The sequence below is a fragment of the Gorilla gorilla genome, chromosome 12 (genome assembly GCF_029281585.2).
Source record: "Gorilla gorilla gorilla isolate KB3781 chromosome 12, NHGRI_mGorGor1-v2.1_pri, whole genome shotgun sequence".
NCBI lineage: Eukaryota > Metazoa > Chordata > Mammalia > Primates > Hominidae > Gorilla > Gorilla gorilla.
Genome location: NC_073236.2, coordinates 136,416,209 through 136,441,455, shown reverse-complemented (window position 1 = coordinate 136,441,455; position 25,247 = coordinate 136,416,209). Strand labels below are relative to the sequence as shown.

Here is a 25,247-nt window from a genome sequence, read left to right as displayed (position 1 = left end):
GGGAAGCAAAGCTAAGCACAGCCCCGAGGCCTCCAGCTGCTCCCTGCACGACGGCTCTCCCCAAGACAGACTCAGACTCCCAACCCATAACAGAACCCTTTCAATGCATGGCTTCACAGACTAGCTTTCCTCAGAGCATGCATTGTAAAGACACCAGCCTGGAGCGTCAGTTGGGAGTTTATCATCCAAAGACCATTAGAGGAGCAAAAATCCCCACCTGTCACCCAGCTCCAAGAGTCAGAGACCCCCAAGCTGCAAGGAACAGCAAAGGAGCCCCACGCCACAGGCCACTCGGCCACCTCCCTTCCGTCTCCAAGGGGGTCTGAAGACCTCAGGATGGTGCAAGCCCCAGGGAGGCCCCGGAGAGCCTTTGTTTCCCCTTTTGGTGACTGAGCCAGCCCTGCTGTCAGCATCCCTGACGGGTCAGGCCATCCCAGGGCCATCGCTGGCCAGGTGGCCCTGCACACACATGCTTCCAGGTGGCACCCGGGGCCAGAGATCCCCTAATGAATTTCTTGCTGCACATAGGCTGAGTCCAGGGACTGTAAATGCTCTCCTGCATCTTTGCTGGGAGCTCCATCTCTGCTGGGAGCACCATGCTATATCTGCTGTGTGTCTGTGACCCTCAACTGTGACACCCTGGTTCCAGACTTTATTTTCGGTCTCAACACACACGTAATAAGAGATGTGTGCAAAGGGACTTTCAGGATAAACTGGCTCCACCGCCCTATCCCTTCGCCAGCGCCTGGCCCAGTGTCCAGCACACAGGAGGCAAGCATTTCTCAGATGTGGGATGCATGGCGCATCCCAGCGTCTTCTTGGTCAGAGAATGAGGGAGAAAAGAAACCACCAGAGTCTCCTGAAGGTGTTGCTGGAAAGAGCCCAGCTCACTGGCCGTGCACCTGCAGGCCGCTGGCCTCAGCACAGCCCCATCCCTAGAGTTCTCCCACGCCGCTGACAACAGGCGCTCCATCCATGGCCCGTGAAGTGCCCACGGGCTGCAGGTCTTCCCTTGAGATTCAGAAAGTACCTGCCGCTCAGCCCCTGTACACACCTGTCATGCCTCTTGGGCTCAAGTGATCCTCCCACCTCAGCACCTCAGTATCTGGGACCACAGGTGCCTACCACCGTGCTCGGCTAATTTTTGTATTTTTAGTAGAGATGGCGTTTCACCATGTTAGCCAGGCTGGTCTCAAACTCCTCAAGTGATCCTCCTGCCTCGGCCTCCTGAAGTGCTGGGATTACAGGCATGAGCCACCGCGCCCATCCTTTTTGTAATTAGGTTTTCACTGCATAAATCATAAAACGATCACAGGTCTCCAGAAACTGCTGCCTGATACACTTTCCAAAGTAAACAGCTTTTGGAAAAATGGCTGTTTTTAGATCACATCTAAATGTCGCATTCTTGGTCTGTGTGACCAGAACCAGACTCCAGCCATCCACCCGCCCACCTGGGGTATCACACACCAGGCTCTGGGAACACGCAAGAAGCCGGCACGCTGGGAAGTTCCTCACAGCTCCTGGGGTCACCCTCCCGCCCCATGCCCATCCGGATGAGATGTTTTCATGAGTTGCGTAACTCACAGCCACCCGGTAACACGATCGACCAACAGAGGCCTCCCTCTCGGGAAACCGAGGAGCCCGGCCGAGGCAGGGGAGCCCATCTTAGTTGTCAGAGCTGCGTCATGAGAACAAAATGTCTGAAGCTGCCAACTTCACCACAGAACTAGGGAAAACACCTCCATCAACAGAACCAGACGATCTCCTTGTGGACACGCAGGAAAACGTCTGCAGTGGTTACCTCACACGCCCCCTCCTTGGGGGACGGGCAGGGAAAGAAAGGTCATGGAGCCCACAGTGGCTCGTTTACATCCCACAGTTCATAACCACCAGCCTCTACAGGCTCTCTGGAGAGCTCGCAGAAGCACATGTGCACACAGAGGCACGCAGGTCCACACGCATGCACACAAGTCCAACCACATGCATGATGACGTGAGCACAGAAACGAGACCCCCTCCATCTCGGATTGGGTTTAATCTCCTGCAAATCAGCAAATCAGCAGCCACTCTGTGCAGTCAGGTGCCCACTGCAGCCCGGTTTGCCTTTCTAAATTTCACCTTAATTTAAGGAGGTAAAGAATGAAGTCCACACTGCACAGGATACTACTTCTAAGGAGCTGGAAAGCTGTCTGGCTTATTGACACAAATCTAAGAAGGAATATTTCCTCCAAAGTCTTGGGTGAACCACAGCAGCTTGGGCAGTGTGGACGTCTGGCGTCCTGAGTTTGTGCTGGGCTGGAAGGAGAGTGGGGGATTTTGTAAGCCAGGTTGCAGTGGTGTGGGCGGGAGACAGGTGGCGTTCACAGTGAGAGACAGCCAGGGGAGGCCCCTAGGAAGAATCCGCCCATCACAGGGGATGGAAACCACGATTGGATGTGAGGCTTAATGCGAGCTCTGTGTACAAACAAAGCAACCGGCTCATTCTGTAGGACCAGTATTAAACATGCTTATATTTTAAACTACAATTTTGATGTAAGAATTGAATTTAGTAGCTATATTTTCTAATCAAACATTAGAATACGTGGTCTGTACATATACGGCCAGAGGACAGAATGTCAGAAATGGGGACTGCAGGAAATAAACTGAGCTGCGCAGTCACTGTGAGCCTAGCTCCTCCCTGCTTCCACCTAGTTCCAGTCCCATGAGGAGTGAGCTCTCTTCGTCCTTCCCTTCTGTAAGAGGTCAATTTAGGCTTTTTTAAAATGGAGAGTTCAGGGTCATGAGCTGATAGCGGAGGCCTCTTTATCGTCATTTTTAATCAGCTCACACACAGAGACCATCACTGGGGCCCTGGCTAAGGAGGGGCATCTGCTGACAGCCGCTGCTCAGAGGCCAGCGGAGCGTCTCACCGGGCTCTCCAGTCTTCCTTCTACACTCGAATGATAAGGATCGCAAATTTAAAGTAAAATCTTGAGCCCCCCAACTGACCGAATGGAACCCGTTGGCCAACCTTAAAAAACGAGTTCCCAGCCGGGGCGCGGTGGCTCAAGCCTGTAATCCCAGCATTTTGGGAGGCCAAGGCGGGCAGATCACGAGGTCAGGAGATCGAGACCAACCTAACACAGTGAAACCCCATCTCTAATAAAAATACAAAAAATTAGCCGGGCGTGGTGGCAGACGCCTGTAATCCCAGCTACTCGGGAGTCTGAGGCAGGAGAATGGCGTGAACCTGGGAGGTAGAGCTTGCAGTGAGCCAAGATCGCGCCACTACACTCCAGCCTGGGTGACAGAGCGAGACTCCGTCTCAAAAAAAAAAAAACGAGTTCCCAGGCACGATGGACGGGAGGTCAGACACACCCCACTATACCCCCTCCCTTTTGGGGTTTAGACACAACTGGCCAGCATTCATGTTAAAATAGAGATGGTGAGACCAGAGAACAGACTGTGGCAATAAGACACAAATCACACACAGGACCTAAGGCCTGGCCAGGCTACAGCGAAGTCTCGCACCCTGCGCCTAAATAAGAAACTCTGTCCTTACCACCACAAAGGTTTTCTTCTCCAGCAGCTAAACCAGCGTTGGCCTTGAGATGAGCAAGATGAAAACAATTTGTAGTTTATCCACCACCCGATGCTGGCTAACTGGCCCTGTTCCACCAGCCGTAACTACAGCTTTGATGGAACAAGAGACCGATTTCAGTAACTTCCTCTGGACAAGAATAAGCCCATGGATGGGCTCTGGCCGGCTGACAGAGGCTGAGCGCTGGGAGCCTTCATGTCCCTGTTTCACCTTTAGAAGCGCAGAGCCTGCCTGGGATGCACGTAGATGTTAAGTCTCCTCTCCAAGGTGAACATGGGTTGTATGTTATGTGGATGTCTGTTCAAGACACATGCGTCAAGACCACTTCATGAATATTCACAGCTCCTCCTGTAACCTGTTGAATATGTATGATCCTCCAGCCCATTCAGCATAAAGCTCCTGCCCCTTCTCCTCCAAGGTGCCTGTCTGCGGTCTCTGCGGGAGGCTGTGCTTCCCAGCCTGCGTGATGCCACCTTGCAGAATGTAACTCTTTACAAGAAATCATGTCTTTAGGCTGGGCATGGTGGCTCACACCTGTAGTCCCAACACTTTGGGAGGCCCAGGTGGATGGATCACCCAAGGTCAGGAGTTCGAGACCAGCCTGGCAACATGGTGAAACCCCATCTCCACTGAAAATACAAAAAAAATTAGCTGGGTGTGGTTTTGCACACCTGTAATCCCAGCTACTCAGGAGGCTGAGGCAGGACAATCGCTTGAACCCAGGAGGCAGAGGTTGCAGTGAGCCAAGATCACACCCCTCCACTCCAGCCTGGGCGACAAGAATGAAACTCTATCTCAAAAAAAAAGGAAAGAAAAGGAAAGAATGTCTCCTTTTCTAAATGTATAGATTGTGTCATCTTTTAGTTAACAAGATGAAGAGATGGATGGCAAGAAGAGAAATAAAAATCAGAAAGCAGATGATCCTATTCACTTTTCGGAAGTGAGGACAAAACCAAATAGGGAAATGAGCCGCCGCAGGAATGAAGAAGCCTGTAACAGCTATTCCAAACCGGGAAAGCGTCCTGGGGCCAGGACTTCATTGGGATAAGATGTTGAATCTGGAACAAGATAGAACAAGGCTGGACATTTCCTGGATGATCCACGCCTACTCGTTAGAAACAAGCGTGAAGTCCCCACAATGCGAGCAGGCCTCTCACCAGGTTGCCTGCGCTGTCTGCAGTGCGGTCTCTACCTCGAGTAGGAAGACGGCAGGGAAAAATCAAAGTGTCTTGAAAATGCCAACACATTAACCAGCTGGAAGCCATACTCAAGTGCAATAATTCATATTCTGATTTATTAATATCCCAGTCATAAACCCCATGGCAATAAATACATCTGTGCCTGTAAAAAGAGGGCACATTTGAAAAATAACACATGTCCAGGAATATCTTACTCAGCAAGCAGGCAGAGCCTGCTCTAAATTGACAAACTTGGACACAGTGAAAACCAACAGCTGTCCCGCTTGGGAAACTAACAGTTGGGCTCCTTGGAAAAAATACCTGATTTACAATCTAACGAATGTGTTTATAAAGGACCCATCTTCTTTTTTTGTTTTTTGAGACAGAGTCTCGCTCTGTTGCCCAGGCTGGATTGCAATGGCAAGATCTCAGCTCACTGCAACCTCCGCCTCCTGGGTTCAGCGGTTCTCCCACCTCAGCCTCCTGAGTAGCTGGGATTACAGGCACCCGCCATCATGGCCAGGCTGGTCTTGAACTTCTGACCTCAGGTGATCCGCCCACCTCGGCCTCCCAAAGTGCTGGGATTATAGGCGTGAGCCACCGCACTCAGCCAAGGATCCGTCTTCTCTAACATTCGGCTTGAAGAGAGACCCCCCGCCACTACTTTACGGTGATGCCTTCAGGAAGAACAGCCTTTTACCTCCCTAAGTTTTCTCCCCGCCTAGAGTTCTGTTTCTTACTACATTACATTTCCACTCGCTTAGTGTTTTTCAACCCTCAAGCTCTCCTCAAACCGTTCCACTGTTTAAGATACTAACAAGGGGCTGCCCTGACCCAGGAGACAGTGTAAGTGTAGGGATCAGGGAACAGAAGCAGGAACGCAAGACGCCGGACACAAACGTGAACATGCTGCAGGATTCCACGCGCATCAAATTCTAGAAAAGCCAAAGCCCACCCACACAGGTTGCTTAGGATGGGGTGGGGACTAAGAAGGGACATGAGAACCTTCTTTGGGTGATGAAAATGTCCTGTGTTGTTCTGCCTGAGGTCATGCTGCATTGGTCAAAATTCAGAAACACTGAAAATGAGTACATTTTATTGTATGTAAATGACACCTCAATAAAAACGAAAGATGTGAGCAACATCCTGGGAAAAGAAAATATGATTTCACCTTAAGTGCTTTAGCAGAATTCTATTATATGCCTCGGCTCTTACTCTTTCTTCTTTTTTGAGACAGAGTCTCGCTCTGTCACCCACGCTGGAGTGCAGTGGCCACAATCACAGCTCACTGCAGCCTCGACCTCCCAGGCTCTAAGAATCCTCCCACCTTAGCCTCCTGAGTAGCTGAGATTACAGGCATGAGCCACTGTGCCCAGTAACTTACTCTTGCCTGTAAAAATACAGCTCTGAAGTGAAGAAATCCGAGGCGCCACATCAAGGAGGCGAAACTGGAGTCTGCAGGAGGCCAGCCCCGCACGAGGCATTTCAAACACTAAGGATCCTGACAGGGAAAAGTTATATGAAGCAAGAAAGGCAATTTAAAGCGACAGTTTATCATATGAATGTTTCGTTCTTAAAAATGAACAAGCTCTATTTATAATGCCCATTTAGAAATGAATCCATTAAAAAAAATCAGTAGATCAGCACTTATTTTAATTACTGAGATAGAGTCATACTTGACAGAAGCAAGCCCTGCGGTATATGTTATCATCACACCACCGGTGGATATTTTAATCCTAAAATTGAGACAGAGTTTACTTAAACATTTAAGGCTTGAGTTTCCTCTGTACAGTGTGGAGGTGATTAAAATAATTAATCCTAACATGAAGATTTTTCATCCAGTTAAAAAAAGAAATACTTTAAAAACGACCTGCCTTCCAAAACATGAAGTTAACTTGGAGATTTTCTATGATATGACAAACTAGGCATAATCCTATCTCGGAATTGTTGAGTAGAAAATTTATGTACTAATACTCTTGTTAAAATTCAACAGCTTGATTGTGAAAGAATCCAGAGATCTCACACTGAAAAAATACTAACACAGCTCATATATAAATTACTTATCTATAAGAACAATTATAGAAGGAATCTAAATGGGGCAATTTTAACAAACCAGGCAAAATATCATATATACCTGAATATAAGGTAACTCCAAGCCATGAGTATAAGATTAAGGCAGTTACTTTATTTTGAAGAAGGAAGTGGCATAAGCAACTCAGTGTGTGCCCCTTAGGGTGGGAGCTCTTCCCCCTACCACTCCCCACCCCAAGGCATCATTTTGGAGAAAAAAGTGTCTTCTATCTGGCTGGCTGTGTTATCTAGGATTGCACCTTCTTACACGGCAGGCATGGTATCACGTCCAGATGAGCATCTAAGGAACTGCATTTGGGGAGATGAAACTTTCATGTGGGACTCAACTGAATGCATGAACTAACACAGGGCCATGGACCCACCAGTCTTGATTGAGTTACAGAAAATGAAGGTGACTCTTTACACTTCCAAGTTGCTTTCTAGATCCTTTCATTACAAAATATTCTGATCAAATAATCTTACAAAGGAAAGATAACCTAGCCTCAAGTCTATCCTCTAAAAGCAAAGAGAAAGTGATTGATTTTCTGCTCAGTCATTACACTGGGGACCTTTACGAGGCACGTGTTAGTTCCCAGGCAGCACTGCTAGGCGGTCTGTGCCAGAAATTTCACGTACTGCCCGCGGGCTTCAAAATGGTCAGCGGGCCGGTTGTACGCTGTCCACACCGGTTCTCCCACAAACAGCCGCATGGCCTTCGTGTAGTTCTGGAAAACAGGCAAACACAGCCAGCATCTCATTAAACCAGCCGGCCTTCTACTTACTTTTATTTATTAACATATCAACTTATTAACATTAATTGCTATAAACACTTTACTTGCTATTTTTATTCTGCGTCTTTAACAATTTAGGCCACATTTTATTCGTGGAAGGAAAATTTGTATCAGGTGGTGCAGCTGGCCCTGCCTGTCCTCACGTGCCAGGTAAGAGCATCTGGAGCTGAGGCTCGGTGTTGAACTCTGCACCTCCGTGCTCTCTATAGAGACACACAGTCAGGAAAAGCACTGGCTCCAACCCCATGTACCCTCCACCTCCTCTCCGCCTCATTTGGCTACAGTTTTCCTAAGAATTAGCATCAGGGCCCACGTGTTGCTGGTGGGCAGGAGAGGACAATTCAGCGACATCCGTCCAGACTAAAAACGCACGTGCCTTTTAATTCAGTTTTCACTTTTAGGAATTTACCCTACAGAAAAACACACATAAGTGCAAAATGACAAGCATGTAAGGGTATTTATTACAGCACTGTTCACAAGAGCAAAAAATTGGGAACGATGTATATACTCATCATTGGGGGTCAATGACTCGCTGAAATAAATTAATGGTTAAATACAGTACAGCATGTCCAGCGCCAGAGTACTGTACAGCTGTAATCAGGGCTGAGACTTGTAGACACTGAAATGAAATGGTCCCCAGTGAACATCATGTACAAAAAAGTAAAATGTAGAACCATGGGAGGCCAAGGTGGGCAGATCACCTGAGGTCAGGAGTTTGAGACCAGCCTGGCCAACATGGTGAAACCCCGTCTCTACTAAAAACACAAAAATTAGCCGGGCGTGGTGGTGTGCCCCAGTAATCCCAGCTACTCAGGAGGCTGAGGCAGGAGAATCGCTTGAGCTTGGGAGGCGGAGGTTGCAGTGAGCCGAGATCAAGCCACTACATGCCAGCCTGGGCGACAAAGTGAGACTCCATCTCAAAGAAAAAAAAAAACTGAAGAATCCTGACTGACATGCACTTGGATATGTGTGAAGTCACTCTAAAAATAATTTTTTTAGTGGAATACTGGTTACTTTCAGGGAGAGAAACTAGGGGGCTGGGAACGGGGGTCAGAGGGAGACCTTTCACCAGGTCCCCTTTCATATTTCTAAAGTTTAAACCATGTGCATTTAGTATTTATTCAAAAATTACCCTTAAATCAGCATTACCCCAATCGCCTCCAGTGAACCCCAAAACTACCTTATCTGTGTTTATTGCCAATCCTGACTGGACTGCGTTACTGTTCAATTCCAAAACTGAAATGTTTTTAAAAGTGACAGTATGGCAACATAACAACCCTACAGGCGCCTCACTGCCAAGCACTGGCTGGGACGACAACCCTACAGGCGCCTCACCACCAAGCAAGGGCTGGGGTGACAACCCTACAGGCGCCTCACCACCAAGCAAGGGCTGGGACAACCCTATAGGCGCCTCACCACCAAGCAAGGGCTGGGACGACAACCCTACAGACGCCTCACCACCAAGCAAGGGCTGGGACAACCCTACAGGCGCCTCACCACCAAGCAAGGGCTGGGACGACAACCCTACAGGCGCCTCACCACCAAGCAAGGGCTGGGACAACCCTACAGGTGCCTCACCACCAAGCAAGGGCTGGGACGACAACCCTACAGGTGCCTCACCACCAAGCAAGGGCTGGGACAACCCTACAGGCGCCTCACCACCAAGCACGGGCTGGGACGACAACCCTACAGGCGCCTCACCGCCAAGCACGGGCTGGGGTGACAACCCTAGAGATGCCTCACTGCCAAGCAAGGGCTGGCGCAGGGCCAGGCTCGTGGGTGTGTACCTGCCGCCGCCTGTACCTGCCCCCGCCTGGGTATGAAATGCACACCTGTCCACCAGGATCGCAGGCAGGGGCCACGGAGGCTGCCACGGAAGGACAGCTGTCACCTCGGACATCGCCTGCGGCTCCACAGACTCTCCTTGAAGCACAGGTCGAGGAGTCCCGAGCCCAGCGACCGCACTTGGAGTCTGCGGAAGCCGCGCAGTTCAGCGGCAGAGATGCCACGGCCAGGGCCACCACACAGGCCAGGCCTGGAGAGAAAGCACAGCGCTCCCACCTTCTCATCCACCGTGAAGCGGTGATAGATCCCCGCGGGGAGCGTTATCATGTCTCCCTTCTCCATGAAGATCCGGATCCACTGGTCCTCCTTGTCCCTCACATCGAAGTACCCACTGCCATCCAGGATGTAGCGGATCTCATCGTCCAAGTGCAAATGCTCCTCGTAGAACATCTTAATCTAGTGCAGAAGGAACATTCCTGTGAGTCTACCAGAGACCTGTCACGCAAGCTCGCGCCCACCCACTCAGCAGCCTGAGCCTTTGGTGGGCCAGAGCTGAGATGAATGGGACTTCTCTCCATAAAAATGAAAACTACACTTGCTAAGAATTATTTTCCTAACAGTATAAGGGCCAGAGCTAGAACATTTTATGAAACCTGTCAACAAATGGGCAGTAACTGAAAGTGAACAGACCTGAAGCAAAGGTTCTCAACACTTCACACAGGCCAACTCACCCAACCCGCACGACCCCACGAGGCTTCACACAGGCCAACTCACCCAACCCGCATGGCCCCACGAGGCTTCACACAGGCCAACTCACCCAACCCGCACAGCCCCACGAGGTGGCTGCTCTATCAGCCCCGTTTTACAGATGTGGAAATGGTGGCACAGAGAGGCTAAGTCACTGGCCCAACCTCACACAACGAGACTGCCCCAAAGACACCCTGGCCCCATGCTCACACCCACCCAGTGTGCTGCACACAGCAGTCATGAAATCACAACACACAGGGTGAGTGAGAAGCCAGTGGACATTGCAGGGAGGCAGGCACAGACTCCACAAGCATTTTCTATGTCTTCACATTGACTTTTGTGTATTTTTTTTTTTTAGGTGGAGTCTCGCTCTGTTGCCCAGGCTGGAGTGCAGTGGCACAATCTCAGCTCACTGCAACCTCCACCTCCTCGATTCAAGCAATTCTCGTGCCTCCCAAGTAGCTGGGATTACAGGTGCCTGCCACTATGCCCAGCTAATTTTTGTATTTTTTGTAGAGATGGGGTTTCAACATGTTGGCCAGGCTGGTCTCAAACTCCTGACCTCAGGTCATCCACCTGCCTCGGCCTCCCACAGTGCTGGGATTCCAGGTGGAAGCCACCACGCCTGGTCTGACTTTTGTGTCTTTCTGAAAGTGTTTTCTTCCTAATATTTTATAATAAAAATATTCAAGTATGCAAAAACATTGAGAGTATTTTACAGTAAATATCCATACCCCCTTCACCAAGACTGTGCCCTTATAATCTGATTCTGCCTGCACTGTTCATATCTCCACACCTCCAGCTCCATACACACACACACACACACACACACACATACACATAAAAGACAGGGTTTCACTCTGTTGCTCAGGCTGGAGTGCAGGGGCACAATCAAGACTCACTACAGCCTCAAACTCTGGGGCTCAAGAGATCCTCCTGCCTCAGCCTTCCCAGTAGCTGGGACTACAGGCGTGCACTACCATACCTGGCTAATTTTTTTAAAAATTTTTTTCTAGAGACAGGGTCTTACTATGTTGCCCAGGCTAGTCTCAAACTCCAGGCCTCAAGTGATCCTCCTGCCTTGGCTTCCCAAAGCACTGGGATTACAGGCATGAGCCACTGCCCCCTGCCTACCTTGTTATGTGTTACAAAATCATAAATAAAATGAAAACAAGATTAGGAGGAAAACCTTAAATTTGAAATCAGTCTATTCATAGCCACACAGAAAGAAAAGACAAACGGAAATAGCTCTTTTTTTTTTTTTTTTTGAGACGGAATTTCACTCTTGTTGCCCAGGCTGGAGTGCAATGGCACGATCTCGGCTCACTTCAACCTCCGCCTCCCAGGTTCAAGCAATTCTCTGCCTCAGCCTCCCAAGTAGCTGGGGTCACAGGCATGATCACCACACCCGGCTAATTTTATATTTTTAGTAGAGACGGGGTTTCTCCATGTTGGTCAGGCTGGCCTCGAACTCCCGACCTTGGGTGATCTGCCCACCTCAGTCTCCCAAAGGGCTAGGATTACAGGCGTGAGCCACCGCACACGGCGACAAACGGAAATAACTCTTGAACATATTATTTTGACTACATCCTCAGGCTAAGACAGAAAAACCGCAACCCAAGCTTAGGTTGCACTCAGTAGGCCTGCTGCTTGTCATGGTCTGGGTGCCGCCATGCTGATGCTGTTGTGTGTGTTGTGGGGATTGAGAGGATGGGAAAAAACATTGAAATGACTGGGAGCCAGGCTTCTCACAGTGAGAGGAAAGATACAAATACTGATGAGGAAGGCAAAGGAAAGCCCTGTGGATTTAACTGGAATTAGAGGTGTCTGTTTGAACTACTTGTCATACACACACAGGGACACATGCACACTCACACATGCGCAATGTCACACAAGCACACACACTCACATGCTAGCATTCACACACAAACCTACACACACACACACACACACGTACACGCTCTCACATGCATACATTCATACTCACATGCATGCATTCACACATGCACACACGTAACACTCATGTGCATTCACACACATGCACACATACGTACTCACACGCACATTCACACACATGCACACACACGTACACACATGCATGCATTCACACACTCATGCACACATACAGACGTACACTCACACGTGTGCATTCACACACATGCACACGTACACACACTCACATGCGTGCATTCACACTCACATACACACATACACACACTCTCACACGTGTGCATTCACACTCACATGCACGAGTACACACATGCGTGCATTCACACTCACATGCACACATACACACGTACACACACTCTCACACGCGCGCATTCACACACGCACAGTACTCATCCTGTCCACAGAAAGCACCTGAGCACAGTGACTGCAGGGCACTCCCATCCGAGTTTCTAAGTGGCAGGGCTAGGTGCCAGGAAGAGCAGCTGACCCCGCACAAGGTCAGGAAAAGCAGGAGGTGGGCTTGGACACGCTGTAGGTCCAGAAAGTAACGGGCTGGGGACGCGTCAGGGGACGGAAGCCAGCTGACGAGGCTGCTGCTTGCCAAGCCTGAGGTCTGGGACAACGTGAAGATCAACACAAATCCCAGCAAGAATAGACAGACCCTAGACCAACAAGTGAAACAAGAAGGCCTCGAGCCCCAGTGGATGCCGAGTGAACAGAGAAGAAGGGGACATGCCTCCTGACAGTGAAAACCAACCCCCGGGTGAGCGCCATTGCACGGCCATGACAGTCACAGCCCACAAAGGCAGGAATCATCACGACTTACGAAAAACGTTGAGTGGAAGTTTGAGGGGAAATGGGATATTCACGGTCTAAAAGTAACTTTCCGCACATTTCTTACTAGTTACAGAGGAAAACAAAAGGAACTTCCCCATGGAGAGACTTGACGGATGCCGGCTTCACCCAGGGCATGCTGACATCAGCAGTGAGGGGCCCTCGGACACGCTTACTCACACCACTGCGTAGGATTCCGCTACAAACACACGACCTATCTAACACTGAGGAAACCAGTGGCAATCACAAGATCGTCAGAAAATAAGGTTATTTTAGAAAAACAAAGAATAAGCCTGTATCAGCAAGAGGGTTTTATACCAGGAGAGAAGTAATTCCAGAAGACAGCAATGATGAAGCTAATGTAACTTACAACATCAGCAGCAGGCCAGCCTCTGTTATGTGAGATAAAACGTGGCTGAGAAGAGGCCGGCTCATCTCAACTTCCACGTCAGAGTCACACCATTTACATCCACCAGAATCTAATGAACTGTAGGGCACTCGGTGAGAAATAAAGACAACATGTGGACTCTAACCAGCAAGAATCATTTGACATAGAGAAAAGGAACTCACACGACAGATCTATTTTTGAACAATTTCCACATCCTTAAGCTCTTCTGCTCTTAGTTCTATCTGATATTGTCGGTTCACCTGCATACGTTTGTATTGTCGGTTCACCTGTGTATGTTTGTATTGTCTGTTCGCCTGCGTATGTTTGTATTGTCTGTTCACCTGCGTATGTTTGTATTGTCTGTTCACCTGTGTATGTTTGTATTGCTGGTTCACCTGAGTATGTTTCTACTGTTGGTTCACCTGTGTATGTCTGCATTGTCGGTTCACCTGTGTATGTTTGTATTGTCGGTTCACCTGCGTATGTTTGCGTTGTCGGTTCACCTATGTTTGCATTGTCGGTTCACCTGTGTATGTTTGTATTGTCTGTTCACCTGTGTATGTTTGTATTGTCTGTTCACCTGTGTATGTTTGTATTGTTGGTTCACCTGAGTATGTTTGCATTGTTGGTTCACCTGAGTATGTTTGTATTGTTGGTTCACCTGTGTATGTCTGCATTGTTGGTTCACCTGTATATGTTTGTATTGTCAGTTTACCTGCGTATGTTTATATTGTTTATTCACCTGCGTATGTTTTCTAAAGAGCTTAGAAGTCACCACTCCATCCTATCAAGTAAAAGCAGAACAAACTGAAAAACCAACTCTTTTTAAATCTGTAAGAGAAGCGAAGTCACAGAGCAAACCACCGCCCCTCACACTGGAGAGACAGGCAGACAGAAAGATCCACACCTAACCAGAGCAGAAACCTCTATGGGAACCAGGGCTGGGGTCAAGAAACCCAAACTGTACTTGACCAGTTGGGGGCTCAGTGTAGACAAGTCTGAGAGCTAAAAAAAACTCCAGACCCAGTCATCAGGGGCCTCACACTTTTGTAAATTTTACCTGCAAAAGCTCTACTGGGTCCCAACAGTGAATATCAGGGAAAATTCCCTGTGCTTCTGGCAGAGGGAGGGAAAGGGGGACATTCTGAAGTCTATCAGGATACATCTGAAATCTCTTCTTATGAAGGCCTCAACTCAGGAGAGCTCAGCCAGCCAGATCCCAGCCTGCTGGGCTTTCATGAGCGCCTGACCTGGGTGAAGGGAAACACGCAACTCCAGCCCCTTCGGAACTCCATGTTATGGACTGAATACTATGATCCCCCTCCCCCGGGTCCATGGGCTGAAACCCTACCCTCTAATATGGTGGTATTAGCAGGTGGTGTCTTTGGGAGGTAATTAGGATTAGATAACGTGATGAGGGTGGAGCCCTCATGAATGGGATTAGTGTCCTTATAAAAGTCCCAAAAGAGCTTGCTTCTTCTACCCACCCACCATGTGAAAACACAGTCATCTATAAACCAGGAAGCAGCTCTCACAAGACACCAAAGCTGCCAGTGTCCTGACCTTGGGCGTCCCTGCCTGCAGACTGTGACAAATAAATGTTTGTTGTTTAAGCCACCCAGTTTATGGTATTTGCTTATGGAAGCCTGAGCTGACTAAGACAGGAGAGGAAGGGAAACCCCAAGTCCAGCCGCTTCCAGCCATCATGTCCCACTTAAAGGAGGGAGTCTGAGAAACGCTGGTGAAGTTCACAGCCCAGAGGCACAGGCTGACTATAAGACTGAGACTGTCCTAGCTAATGCAATATGAAGAAATATAAAGCATACTGATTAGAAAGGAAGAAATAAAACTCCCTTTGGTCGCAGATGGTATCACTGTCTAGGTAGGAAATCCAAAAGAATCAACAAAGAAAAGCTCCTGGAACTAACAAGCAATCATGGCAAGTTTGCAGGATACAGGGTTAATACACAAAAGTTAATCACTTTCATATATACCAGAAACACAGCAGGTGATATTTGAAATTCAAAACACAAAACCATATACATTTGCACCCCCAAAAATGAAATGCTTAGGTATGAATCAAACAAAATATGCATAAGATCTACAAGAAAACTACAAAACTCTGATGAAACAAATCAAAAACTAAATAAATGGAGAGAAATTCCAAGTTCATGAACAGGAAGACTCAGTAGTGTTAAGATGTCCATTTTTCCCAACTTAATCTATAGGTTCAGTACAATCCAATTCAAAGTTCCAGCTAGTTATTTTGCACATATCAGCAAACTGACTGTGAAGTTTATCTGGAGAGGCACAAGACCCAGAATACCCAACACAATATTGAAGAAGAACAAAGTTGAAGAACCGACACTACCTGACTTCAAGACTTACTATCATGCTATAGTAATCAAGATTGAGACATTGGTGAAATAGTAGAAAAATAGATCAATTGATCTTTGACAAAGGACCAAAGGCAATACAATGAAAAAAAATAATCTTTTCAACAAATGGTACTGAAACAATGGTAAATCTACATGCAAAAAAATTACTCTAGACACAGACCTTACACCCTTAACAAAAATTAAGATAATATGGATCACAGGCCAGGTGCAGTGGCTCACACCTATAATCCCAGTGCTTTGGGCCACTGAGGAGAGAGGATCACTTGAGGCCAGGAGTTTGAGACCAGCCTGGGCAACACAGAGAGATCTCCTCTTTGCAAATTAAAAAAAGAAAAAAAAAAAAAAAAGCCAGGCATGGTGGTGCATGCCTGTAGTCCCAGCTGCATAGGAAGCTGAGGTGTGAGGGTCACTTGAGCTCAGGAGATTAAGGCTGCAATGAACGATGATCATTGACTCATTAAAAGAAGTCTGTTCAAAAATTTTTTTTAATGATTACAGACCTAAATATAAAATGCAAGACTCAGCTGGGCACAGTGGCTCACGCCTGTAATCCCAGCACTCTGGGAGGCCAAGGTAGGTGGATCACTTGAGGTCAGGAGTTCAAGCCCAGCCTGACCAACATGGTGAAACCCCGCCTCTACTAAAAATACAAAAATTAGCTGGGCATGGTGGCACGCACCTGTAGTCCTAGCTACTCAGGAGGCTGAGCCAGGAGAATCGCTTGAACGCGAGAGGCGGAGGCTGCAGTGGGCAGAGATTGCACCACTGCACTCCAGCCTGGGCAACAGAGTGAGATACTGCCTCAAAAATAAATAAATAAATAAAATACAAGACTATAAAACTTCTAAGACAACTTCTAAGATAGGAGAAAATCTAGACAACCTTAGAAAATCTAGTCAACAAAATGACTTTTTAGATATAGCACCAAAGGCACAACCCATCAAAGAAGTCACTGATAAGCTGGACTTCATTGAAACTAGATTTTCTGTTCTGCTATCACGAGAATGAAGACAAGCCACGGACTAGGAGAATATATTTGCAAAAGACATATCTGATAAAGGACTATTATCCAAAATATACAAAGAACTCTTAAAGTCCAACCATAAGAAAACAAACAACCTGATTAAAAAATGGGCCAAAGACCTTAACAGACACCTCACCATAGAAGATGTACAGATGGCAAATAAGCATATGAAAATATGTTCCATGTCATATGTCATCAGGGAATGCAGATGACAACAAGGAGACACCACTCTACACCTAGGAGCATGGCCAGAATCCAGAACATTGACCACACCGGAGGCTGGGAGGGTATGGAGCAGCAGGAATTCTCACTCCCTGCCGATGGGAACAACTGGGACAGTCAACTTGGAAGACGGTTTGGCAATTTCACATAAAACTAAACAGACTCTTACCATATTATCTGTGATGGTTAATACTGAATGTCAACATGACTGCATTGAAGAATGCAAAGTATTGATCCTGGGTGTGTCTGTGAGGGTGTTGCCAAAGGAGATTAACATTTGAGTCAGTGGGCTGGGAAAGGCAGACCCACCCTTAATCTGGGCGGGCACCATCTAATCAGCTGCCAGCACAGCTAGAATATAAAGCAGGAAGAAAAACGTGAAAAGCCTCAGCCTCTCCCTCTCCCTCTCCCCACAGTCTCCCTCTGATACCGAGCCGAAGCTGGACTGTACTGGGGCCATCTCGGCTCACTGCAACCTCCCTGCCTGATTCTCCTGCCTCAGCTTGCCAAGTGCCTGCGATTGCAGGCACGCGCCGCCACGCCTGACTGGTTTTCGTATTTTTTTGGTGAAGACGGGGTTTCGCTGTGTTGGCCGGGCTGGTCTCCAGCTCCTAACCGCGAGTGACCCGCCAGCCTCGGCCTCCCGAGGTGCCGGGATTGCAGACGGAGTCTGGTTCACTCAGTGCTCAATGGTGCCCAGGCTGGAGTGCAGTGGCGTGATCTCGGCTTGCTACAACCTCCACCTCCCAGCCGCCTGCCTTGGCCTCCCAAAGTGCCGAGAGTGCAGCCTCTGCCCAGCCGCCACCCCGTCTGGGAAGTGAGGCGCGTCTCTGCCTGGCCGCCCATCGTCTGGGACATGAGGAGCCCCTCTGCCTGGCTGCCCAGTCTGGAAAGTGAGGAGCGTCTCTGCCCGGCCGCCATCCCATCTAGGAAGTGAGGAGCGCCTCTTCCCGGCCGCCATCCCATCTAGGAAGTGCGGAGCGTCTCTGCCCGGCCACCCATCATCTGAGATGTGGGGAGCGCCTCTGCCCTGCCGCCCCGTCTGAGAAGTGAGGAGACCCTCTTCCTGGCAACCGCCCCGTCTGAGAAGTGAGGAGCCCCTCCGCCCGGCAGCCACCCCGTCTGGGAAGTGAGGAGCTCTCCACCCGGCAGCCACCCCGTCTGGGAAGGAGGTGGGGGTCAGCCCCCGCCAGGCCAGCCGCCCCATCTGGGAGGGAGGCGGGGGGGTCAGCCCCCCGCCGGGCCAGCTGCCCCCTCCAGGAGGAGAGGGGAGCCTCTGCCCAGCCACCGCTACTGGGAAGTGAGGAGCCCCTCTGCCCGGCCAGCCGCCCCGTCTGGGAGGGAGGTGGGGGGGGTCAGCTCCCCGCCCGGCCAGCCGCCCCGTCCGGGAGGTGAGGGGCGCCTCTGCCCGGCCGCCCCTACTGGGAAGTGAGGAGCCCCTCTGCCCGGTCAGCTGCCCCGTCCGGGAGGGAGGTGGGGGGGTCAGCCCCCCACCTGGCCAGCCGCCCCATCTGGGAGGGAGGTGGGGGGGTCAGCCCCCGGCCCGGCCAGTCGCCCCATCCGGGAGGGAGGTGGGGGGATCAGCTCCCCGCCCGGCCAGCTGCCCCGTCCGGGAGGTGAGGGGCACCTCTGCCCGGCCGCCCCTACTGGGAAGTGAGGAGCCCCTCTGCCCGGCCAGCTGCCCCGTCCGGGAGGGAGGTGGGGGGTCAGCCCCCCACCCTGCCAGCTGCCCCGTCCAGGAGGGAGGTGGGGGGGGTCAGCCCCCTTCCCGGCCAACCGCCCCGTGCAGGAGGTGACGGGCACCTCTGCCCAGCCGCCCCTGCTGGGAAGTGAGGAGCCCCTCTGCCCGGCCAGCCGCCCTGTCTGGGAGGGAGGTGGGGGGGTCAGCCCCCCACCCGGCCAGCCGCCCCGTCCGGGAGGTGGGGGGCGCCTCTGCCCGGCCGCCCCTACTGGGAGGTGAGGAGCCCCTCTGCCCGGCCACCACCCCGTCTGGGAGGTGTGCCCGGCAGCTCATTGAGAACGGGCCATGATGACAATGGCAGTTTTGTGGAGTAGAAAGGGGGGAGAGGTGGGGAAAAGATTGAGAAATCGGATGGTTGGCGTGTTTGTGTAGAAGGAGGTAGACATGGGAGACTTTTCATTTTGTTCTGTACTAAGAAAAATTCTTCTGCCTTGGGATCCTGTTGATCTGTGACCTTACCCCCAACCCTGTGCTCTCTGAAACATGTGCTGTGTCCACTCAGGGTTAAATGGATTAAGGGCGGTGCAAGATGTGCTTTGTTAAACAGATGCTTGAAGGCAGCATGCTCGTTAAGAGTCATCACCACTCCCTAATCTCAAGTACCCAGGGACACAAACACTGTGGAAGGCCGCAGGGCCCTCTGCCTAGGAAAACCAGAGACCTTTGTTCACTTGTTTATCTGCTGACCTTCCCTCCACTATTGTCCTGTGACCCTGCCAAGTCCCCCTCTGCGAGAAACACCCAAGAATGATCAATTAAAAAAAAAAAAAAAAAGAAAAACGTGAAAAGACTAGACTGGCCTAGCCTCCCAGCCTACCTCTTTCTCCTGTGCTGGACCCTTCCTGCCCTTGAACATCAGACTCCAAGTTCTTCAGTTTTGGGGCTCAGACTGGCTTTCTTTGCTCCTTGGCTTACAGATGGCCTATTGTGGGACCTTGTGATCATATGAGTTAATACTTAATAAGCTCCCTTTTATATATATCTCTCTGTCCTATTAGTTCTGTCCCTCTAGAGAACCCTGACTAACACACTATCCAGCAATTGTGTTCCTTGGTATTTACCAAAAGGAGCTGAAAACTTATGTCCACACAAAAACCGCAAAAGGATGTTTACAGCAGCTGTATCCATTAATTGTCAAAACTTGGAAGCAGGCAAGATGTCCTTCAATAGGTAAATGGATAAATAAACTGTGGTACATCCAGACAGTGGAATATTACTCAACAATAAAAAGAAATGAGCTACTAAGCCACAAAAAGACAAGGAAGAACCTTCAATACATCTTATTATGTGAAACGAGCTAGTGTGAAAAGGCTATCAACTGTATGATTCCAACTATGGGATATTCTGGAAAAGGCAAAGCTATGGAGGGAATGAAAAGATCAGTGGTTCCCTGGGGTTGGGCAGGGAGGAATGGACCATAGAGGGTTTTTAGGGCAGTGAAACTACTCTGTATGACATGAGAATGGTGGACACATGTCATTATACATTTGTTCAAATCCACAGAATGTACACCACCACAAGTACCTAATGTGAACTGTAGACTTTGGGTGATACTGATGTGTCAGTGCAGGTTCATCAGTTGAAACAATGTACCGTTCTGGGGAGGGAGGTTGATAAGTGGGAAGGCGGTGCAGGTCAGGGGGATGGGTGTGTATGGGAAGCTTCTATATCTGCTTCTCAATTTTGCTGTGATGTTAACGCTGCCCTAAAAAATAAAGTCCAATAAAATTTATTTTTATTTTTATTTTTATTTTTTTGAGACGGAGTCTCGCTCTGTCACCAGGCTGGAGTGCAGTGGCGTGATCTCGGCTCGCTGCAACCTCCGCCTCCCTGGTTCAAGCCATTCTCCTGCCTCAGCCTCCCGAGTAGCTGGGACTACAGGCCTGCACCACCACACCCAGCTAATTTTTGTATTTTTAGTAGAGACAGGGTTTCACCATGTTGGCCAGGATGGTCTCTATTTCTTGACCTCGTGATCCACCCACCTCGGCCTCCCAAAGTGCTGGGATTACAGCTGTATCCACACTGAGCCACCGCACCGGCCTTATTTATTTATTATTATTATTTTTTTTTTTTGGAAAAAATTGTTTTAAACTGAAAGCATTCAGAAGCAGAGAAGCTGAAGGAATCCTTAACGACAGATGTGCACGACAAGAAATGTTACACGAAGTCCTTCAGGCAGTAGGGAAAGAATGTCAGACAGAAATACAGACCCTAACCACAGAACGAGGAGCACTTGGAATGATAGCTACACGGGTAATTAGAGAAGATTTTCTTCCTATTATTCAAATCTCTACAAGGTAACCTACTATTTAAACAAAAATAAAAACAGTGTACTGTGGGGTTTATAAAAGTAAACTGGGCTGGGCATGGTGGCTCATGCCTGTAATCCCAGCACTTTGGGAGGCCGAGGCATGCAGATCGCTTGAGCTGAGGAGTTCAAGACCAGCCGGGGCAACACAGTGAGACTCTGTCTCAAAAAAAAAAAAAAAAAAAAGTAAATTGTCTGAAACAATGGCACCAAGATGAGGGGGAGAAACAGAAGCTCAAGCTGTGCCAACATTCGGAGGTGCAATAATACTTGAAGGCTGGCAGCTCGGTCAAGGATGGAACTTCTGGTTTCTGGTTGGACACGCAAAGCACTTGGAAGTCTCACTCCCCTTCTTAGATCCAACAGAGAACTGAAGTCACAGGACAAATTACTACCCTGAATCTGGAGAGAGAAGCGGACACACAGAACCACAACTGAGATCAGTTTCCCAGGAGCCATGAACTGGCAGGAACACTTCCAAGGCAATTTGGACAAACTGCTGGAGGCTGAGTGTGGACTAGCTTGAGGGCGAGATTCTGGGCGCCTGGTATCACAGGGACACTGCACTTTCATGGGTTTGCATATCCAGAAGCCCCCACCTTGTTCTCACAATGAAGATCCGACAAAAATCCCTTCACATATCAGGCAATAAAAGGGAAAAAGGAACCGTTTTTAAAAACCCCCAGAACTCTGTCCATAACAAAAACCAAGGGAAACAACTTTACCAGAGCCTTCTCTGTCATGGGGGAAGGGCAGCTGGCCAACTCCAGCCCCCTCTAGCCCAGAGGAACAAAAAAGAGGCTAAGAAACACTTCTGACGATCAGCCCAAAAACTCAGGCCCAGTAAAAGACTAAGACCCCTAATCATAAGCCTAAGATTATAGAACACTTCTCCTCCCCCAGGCCTCACCCTCACATCAACAGGGCTCCAGAACAATAAGTGAATTAAAGCTGCAAGAAATAAATCCCTTTACAAAGGAGTTTTTTGGAAAGCAAAGACATCCAGGGCAGACAAAACAAAACAAGGAAACCGAAGCCTCTGGCATCTACAGCTACAGCAAACATTCAACACGGCACAACCTCTACCCAGATAACATAACACGTCCCGCGAATGGCCTCTTCACCTCAGCTCCTATTAACAGATACAGCATATCAGGCTATCAACAAAAATAACAAGGCATGATATAAGGTGAGAAAAAATATGTACGAAGAGACAAAGCAAGCAACAGAGACTGACTGGGACATATCATACATTTTGGAATTATCAGATAGAGAATTTTTTAAATTATGGCTATATAGTAAGGGAGATATGGTTTGGCTATGTCCCCACCCAAATCTCATCTTGAATTGCAGCTCCCATAATCCCCACGTGTGGTGGGAAGGAACCAGTGGGAGGTAATTGAATCATGGGGGTGGTTTTCCCCATGCTATTCTCGTGATAGTAAGTTCTCATGAGATCTGATGGTTTTAGAAGGGGCTTTCCCCTTCGTTCAGCTCACATTCTTCTTCCTGACACCACGTGAAGAAGGATGTGTTTGCTTCCCCTTCTGCCTTGATTTTAAGTTTCCTCCCCAGCCCTGCAGAACTGTGAGTCAATTAAACTTCTTTCCTTTATAAATTACCCAGTCTTGGGCAGTTGTTTATAGCAGCATAAGAACAGACTAATACAAAGGGCTCTATGGAAAAAGTAGACAACATGCAAGAACAGATGGGTAATATAAGCAGAGAGAGGGAAGCTCAGAGAGAATCAAAAGAAAATGCTGGAGATCAAAATCACTCTAACACAAACAAAGAATACCTTTGATGGGTTCATGAGTAGAATGGACTAAGCTGAAGGAAGAGTCAGCAAGCTTGAAGACATGTCCATTGAAACTTCCCAAACTGAAGTGCAAAGAGAAAAAAGAATGGGGAGCAGGGATTGGGGGAGAACAAAATAGCCCTGAACTGTGGAACAATTATAAAAGATGTAACATATGTATAAATGGTATAACAGAAGTAGAAGAAAGAGAAAAAAGTGAATAAATATTTGAAATAATGTCCACAAATTTTCCAAAATTAATGACAGACACCACACAGATCCAGGAAACTGAGAGAACACCAAGCAGGATAAATGCCAAAATATCTGTACCTAGGCATATCATATTAAAACTGCAGAAAGCAAAAGACAGAAAACCTTGAAAAAGGCCAAAGGAAAAAATTCACCTAACCTATAGAAGAAAAAAGAAAAAGAATTACATCAGACCGTTCCTTAGAAACTACACAAGCAAGCAAGAAAGAAAAAAAAAACTACCAACCTAGCAATCTGTATCCAGCAGAATTATCCCTTAAAAGTGAAGAAGAAATAAAGACTTTCTCAGACAAACAAAAATGAAAAGAATTTGTCACCAGTAGACTGACCTACCTTGCAAATAAATGTTTACAGAAGTTCTTCAAATGAAAAAGAAAATTATATAGGTCTGAATTACAGGCGTGAGCCACCGCACCCGGCCTAAATTTTTTTTTTAATGATAAGCTAAGAGGAGAGAAAGCAGAATCATATAAAATGTTCAATTAAAACCAGACAAGACAGAAAAAGAGGGGAATATTTAAAAACAACAATAAGCCGGGCACGGTGGCTCACATCTGTAATCCCAGCACTTTGGGAGGCCGAGGCAGGTGGATTACGAGGTCAGGAGATCGAGACCATCCTGGCTAACACAGTGAAACCCCATCTCTACTAAAAATACAAAAAAATTAGATGGGCGTGGTGGCCGGTGCCTGTAGTCCCAGCTACTCAGGAGGTTGAGGCAGGAGAATGGCATGAACCTAGGAGGTGGAGCTTGCAGTGAGCCAAGATCGTGCCACTGTACTTCAGCCTGGGTAACAGAGTGAGACTCTGTCTCAAAAAAAAAACAATAACAAAGAACAAGCACAACAAATAGAAAACAGTCCCAAATATGGTAGACATTAATTCAACTGTATTAATAACCAATTTAAACATGAATGATCTAAATATACCATTAACAGAAAGAAACCATCAAAATGGATTAAAAAAACTAACTATAATACATGTCATCTACAAGAAGCCCTCTCTAAATAAAAAGACACAAATAGGTTAAACGTAAATGAATGGAGAAAGATACACCATATTAACACAAATCAAAAAAATGCTGGCCAGAGACAGTGCCTCATGTCAGTAATTCCAGCACTTTGGGAGGCCAAGGCAAGAAGATCACTTGAGCCCAGAAGTTCAAAAGCAGCCTGGGCAACATAGGGAGACCCCACCTCTATGAACAATAAAAATGAATTAGCCAGTTGTGGTGGTGTGCACCCGTAGTCCCAGCTACCTGGGAGGCTGAGATGGTAGGATCACTTGAGCTTGAGAGGTTGAGGCTGCAGTGAGCCATGATGGCACCACTGCATTTCAGCCTGGGTGACAGAGCAATACTCTGTCAAAAAAGGAAGAAGGAAAGGGAAGGGAAGGGAAGAGGGAAGGGAAGGGAAGGAGAGAGGGAAGGGAAGGGAAGGGGAAGGGGAAGGGGAGAAAAGGAGAGGAGAGGGGAGGAGAGGGGAGGGAGAGAGGGAAGAAGGAAGGAAAGAAGGAAGGAAGGGAGGGAGGGAGGGGAAGAAGCCAAGGGAGTTATCTTAATTTTAAAAACAGCAAAATCATCAGAGATAAAGGGGGACATTATATAATAATAAATGGGTCAATCTTCCAAGGGCACATAACAATCTTTAACACATATTTATCTAACAGCTGAGCATCAAAATATGTGAGGCTAACACTGATAGAATTGCAAAGAAAGATAGACAAATCCACTATTACAGTTGGAAATTTCAATACTAACAGTAATTGACATCCAGCAAGCAGAAAATCAGTAAAGATATAGTTGATCTGAATAAAACCATCAATCAACTGTTCTTATTGGCATTCATAGATTACTTCATTCAACAACAATGGAATACCCATTCTTCTCAAGCTCACATGAAACATTCACCAAGACAGATAACATTCTGGACCATAAAACAAGTCTCAATATATTTACGAAGACTCAAAATTATACAAAGTTTATTCTCTAACTACACCAGAAATAAATTAGAAACAAATAAAAAAATCTAGAAAAATCCCCAAATAATTGGAAACTAACAAATATCTAAAAACAAAACAAAACATCCACACAAGTCAAAGATAAAATTAAAAAGTAAATTAATTAGAATGTATTTTAAATGAAATGAAAATAACAAATAT

At 47.9% G+C, this 25,247-nt stretch overlaps 1 protein-coding gene across 5 annotated transcripts in view; it reads right to left on the bottom strand.

The window, feature by feature from the left end:
• Positions 1-6,393: 6,393 nt before the first annotated feature.
• ADI1 (acireductone dioxygenase 1) overlaps positions 6,394-25,247 on the bottom strand; it is a 28,551-nt gene continuing 9,697 nt past the window's right edge. For all 5 annotated transcript variants that reach the window (XM_019021474.3, XM_063696077.1, XM_055378710.2 and 2 more), the window contains 2 exons: positions 9,680-9,859; positions 6,394-7,552 (listed from right to left, as the gene is read on the bottom strand). In XM_019021474.3, the coding sequence (XP_018877019.2) occupies positions 7,433-7,552; positions 9,680-9,859 (300 nt within the window). In that variant the 3' untranslated portion in view covers positions 6,394-7,432. The remainder of the gene's footprint in view (positions 7,553-9,679; positions 9,860-25,247) is intronic.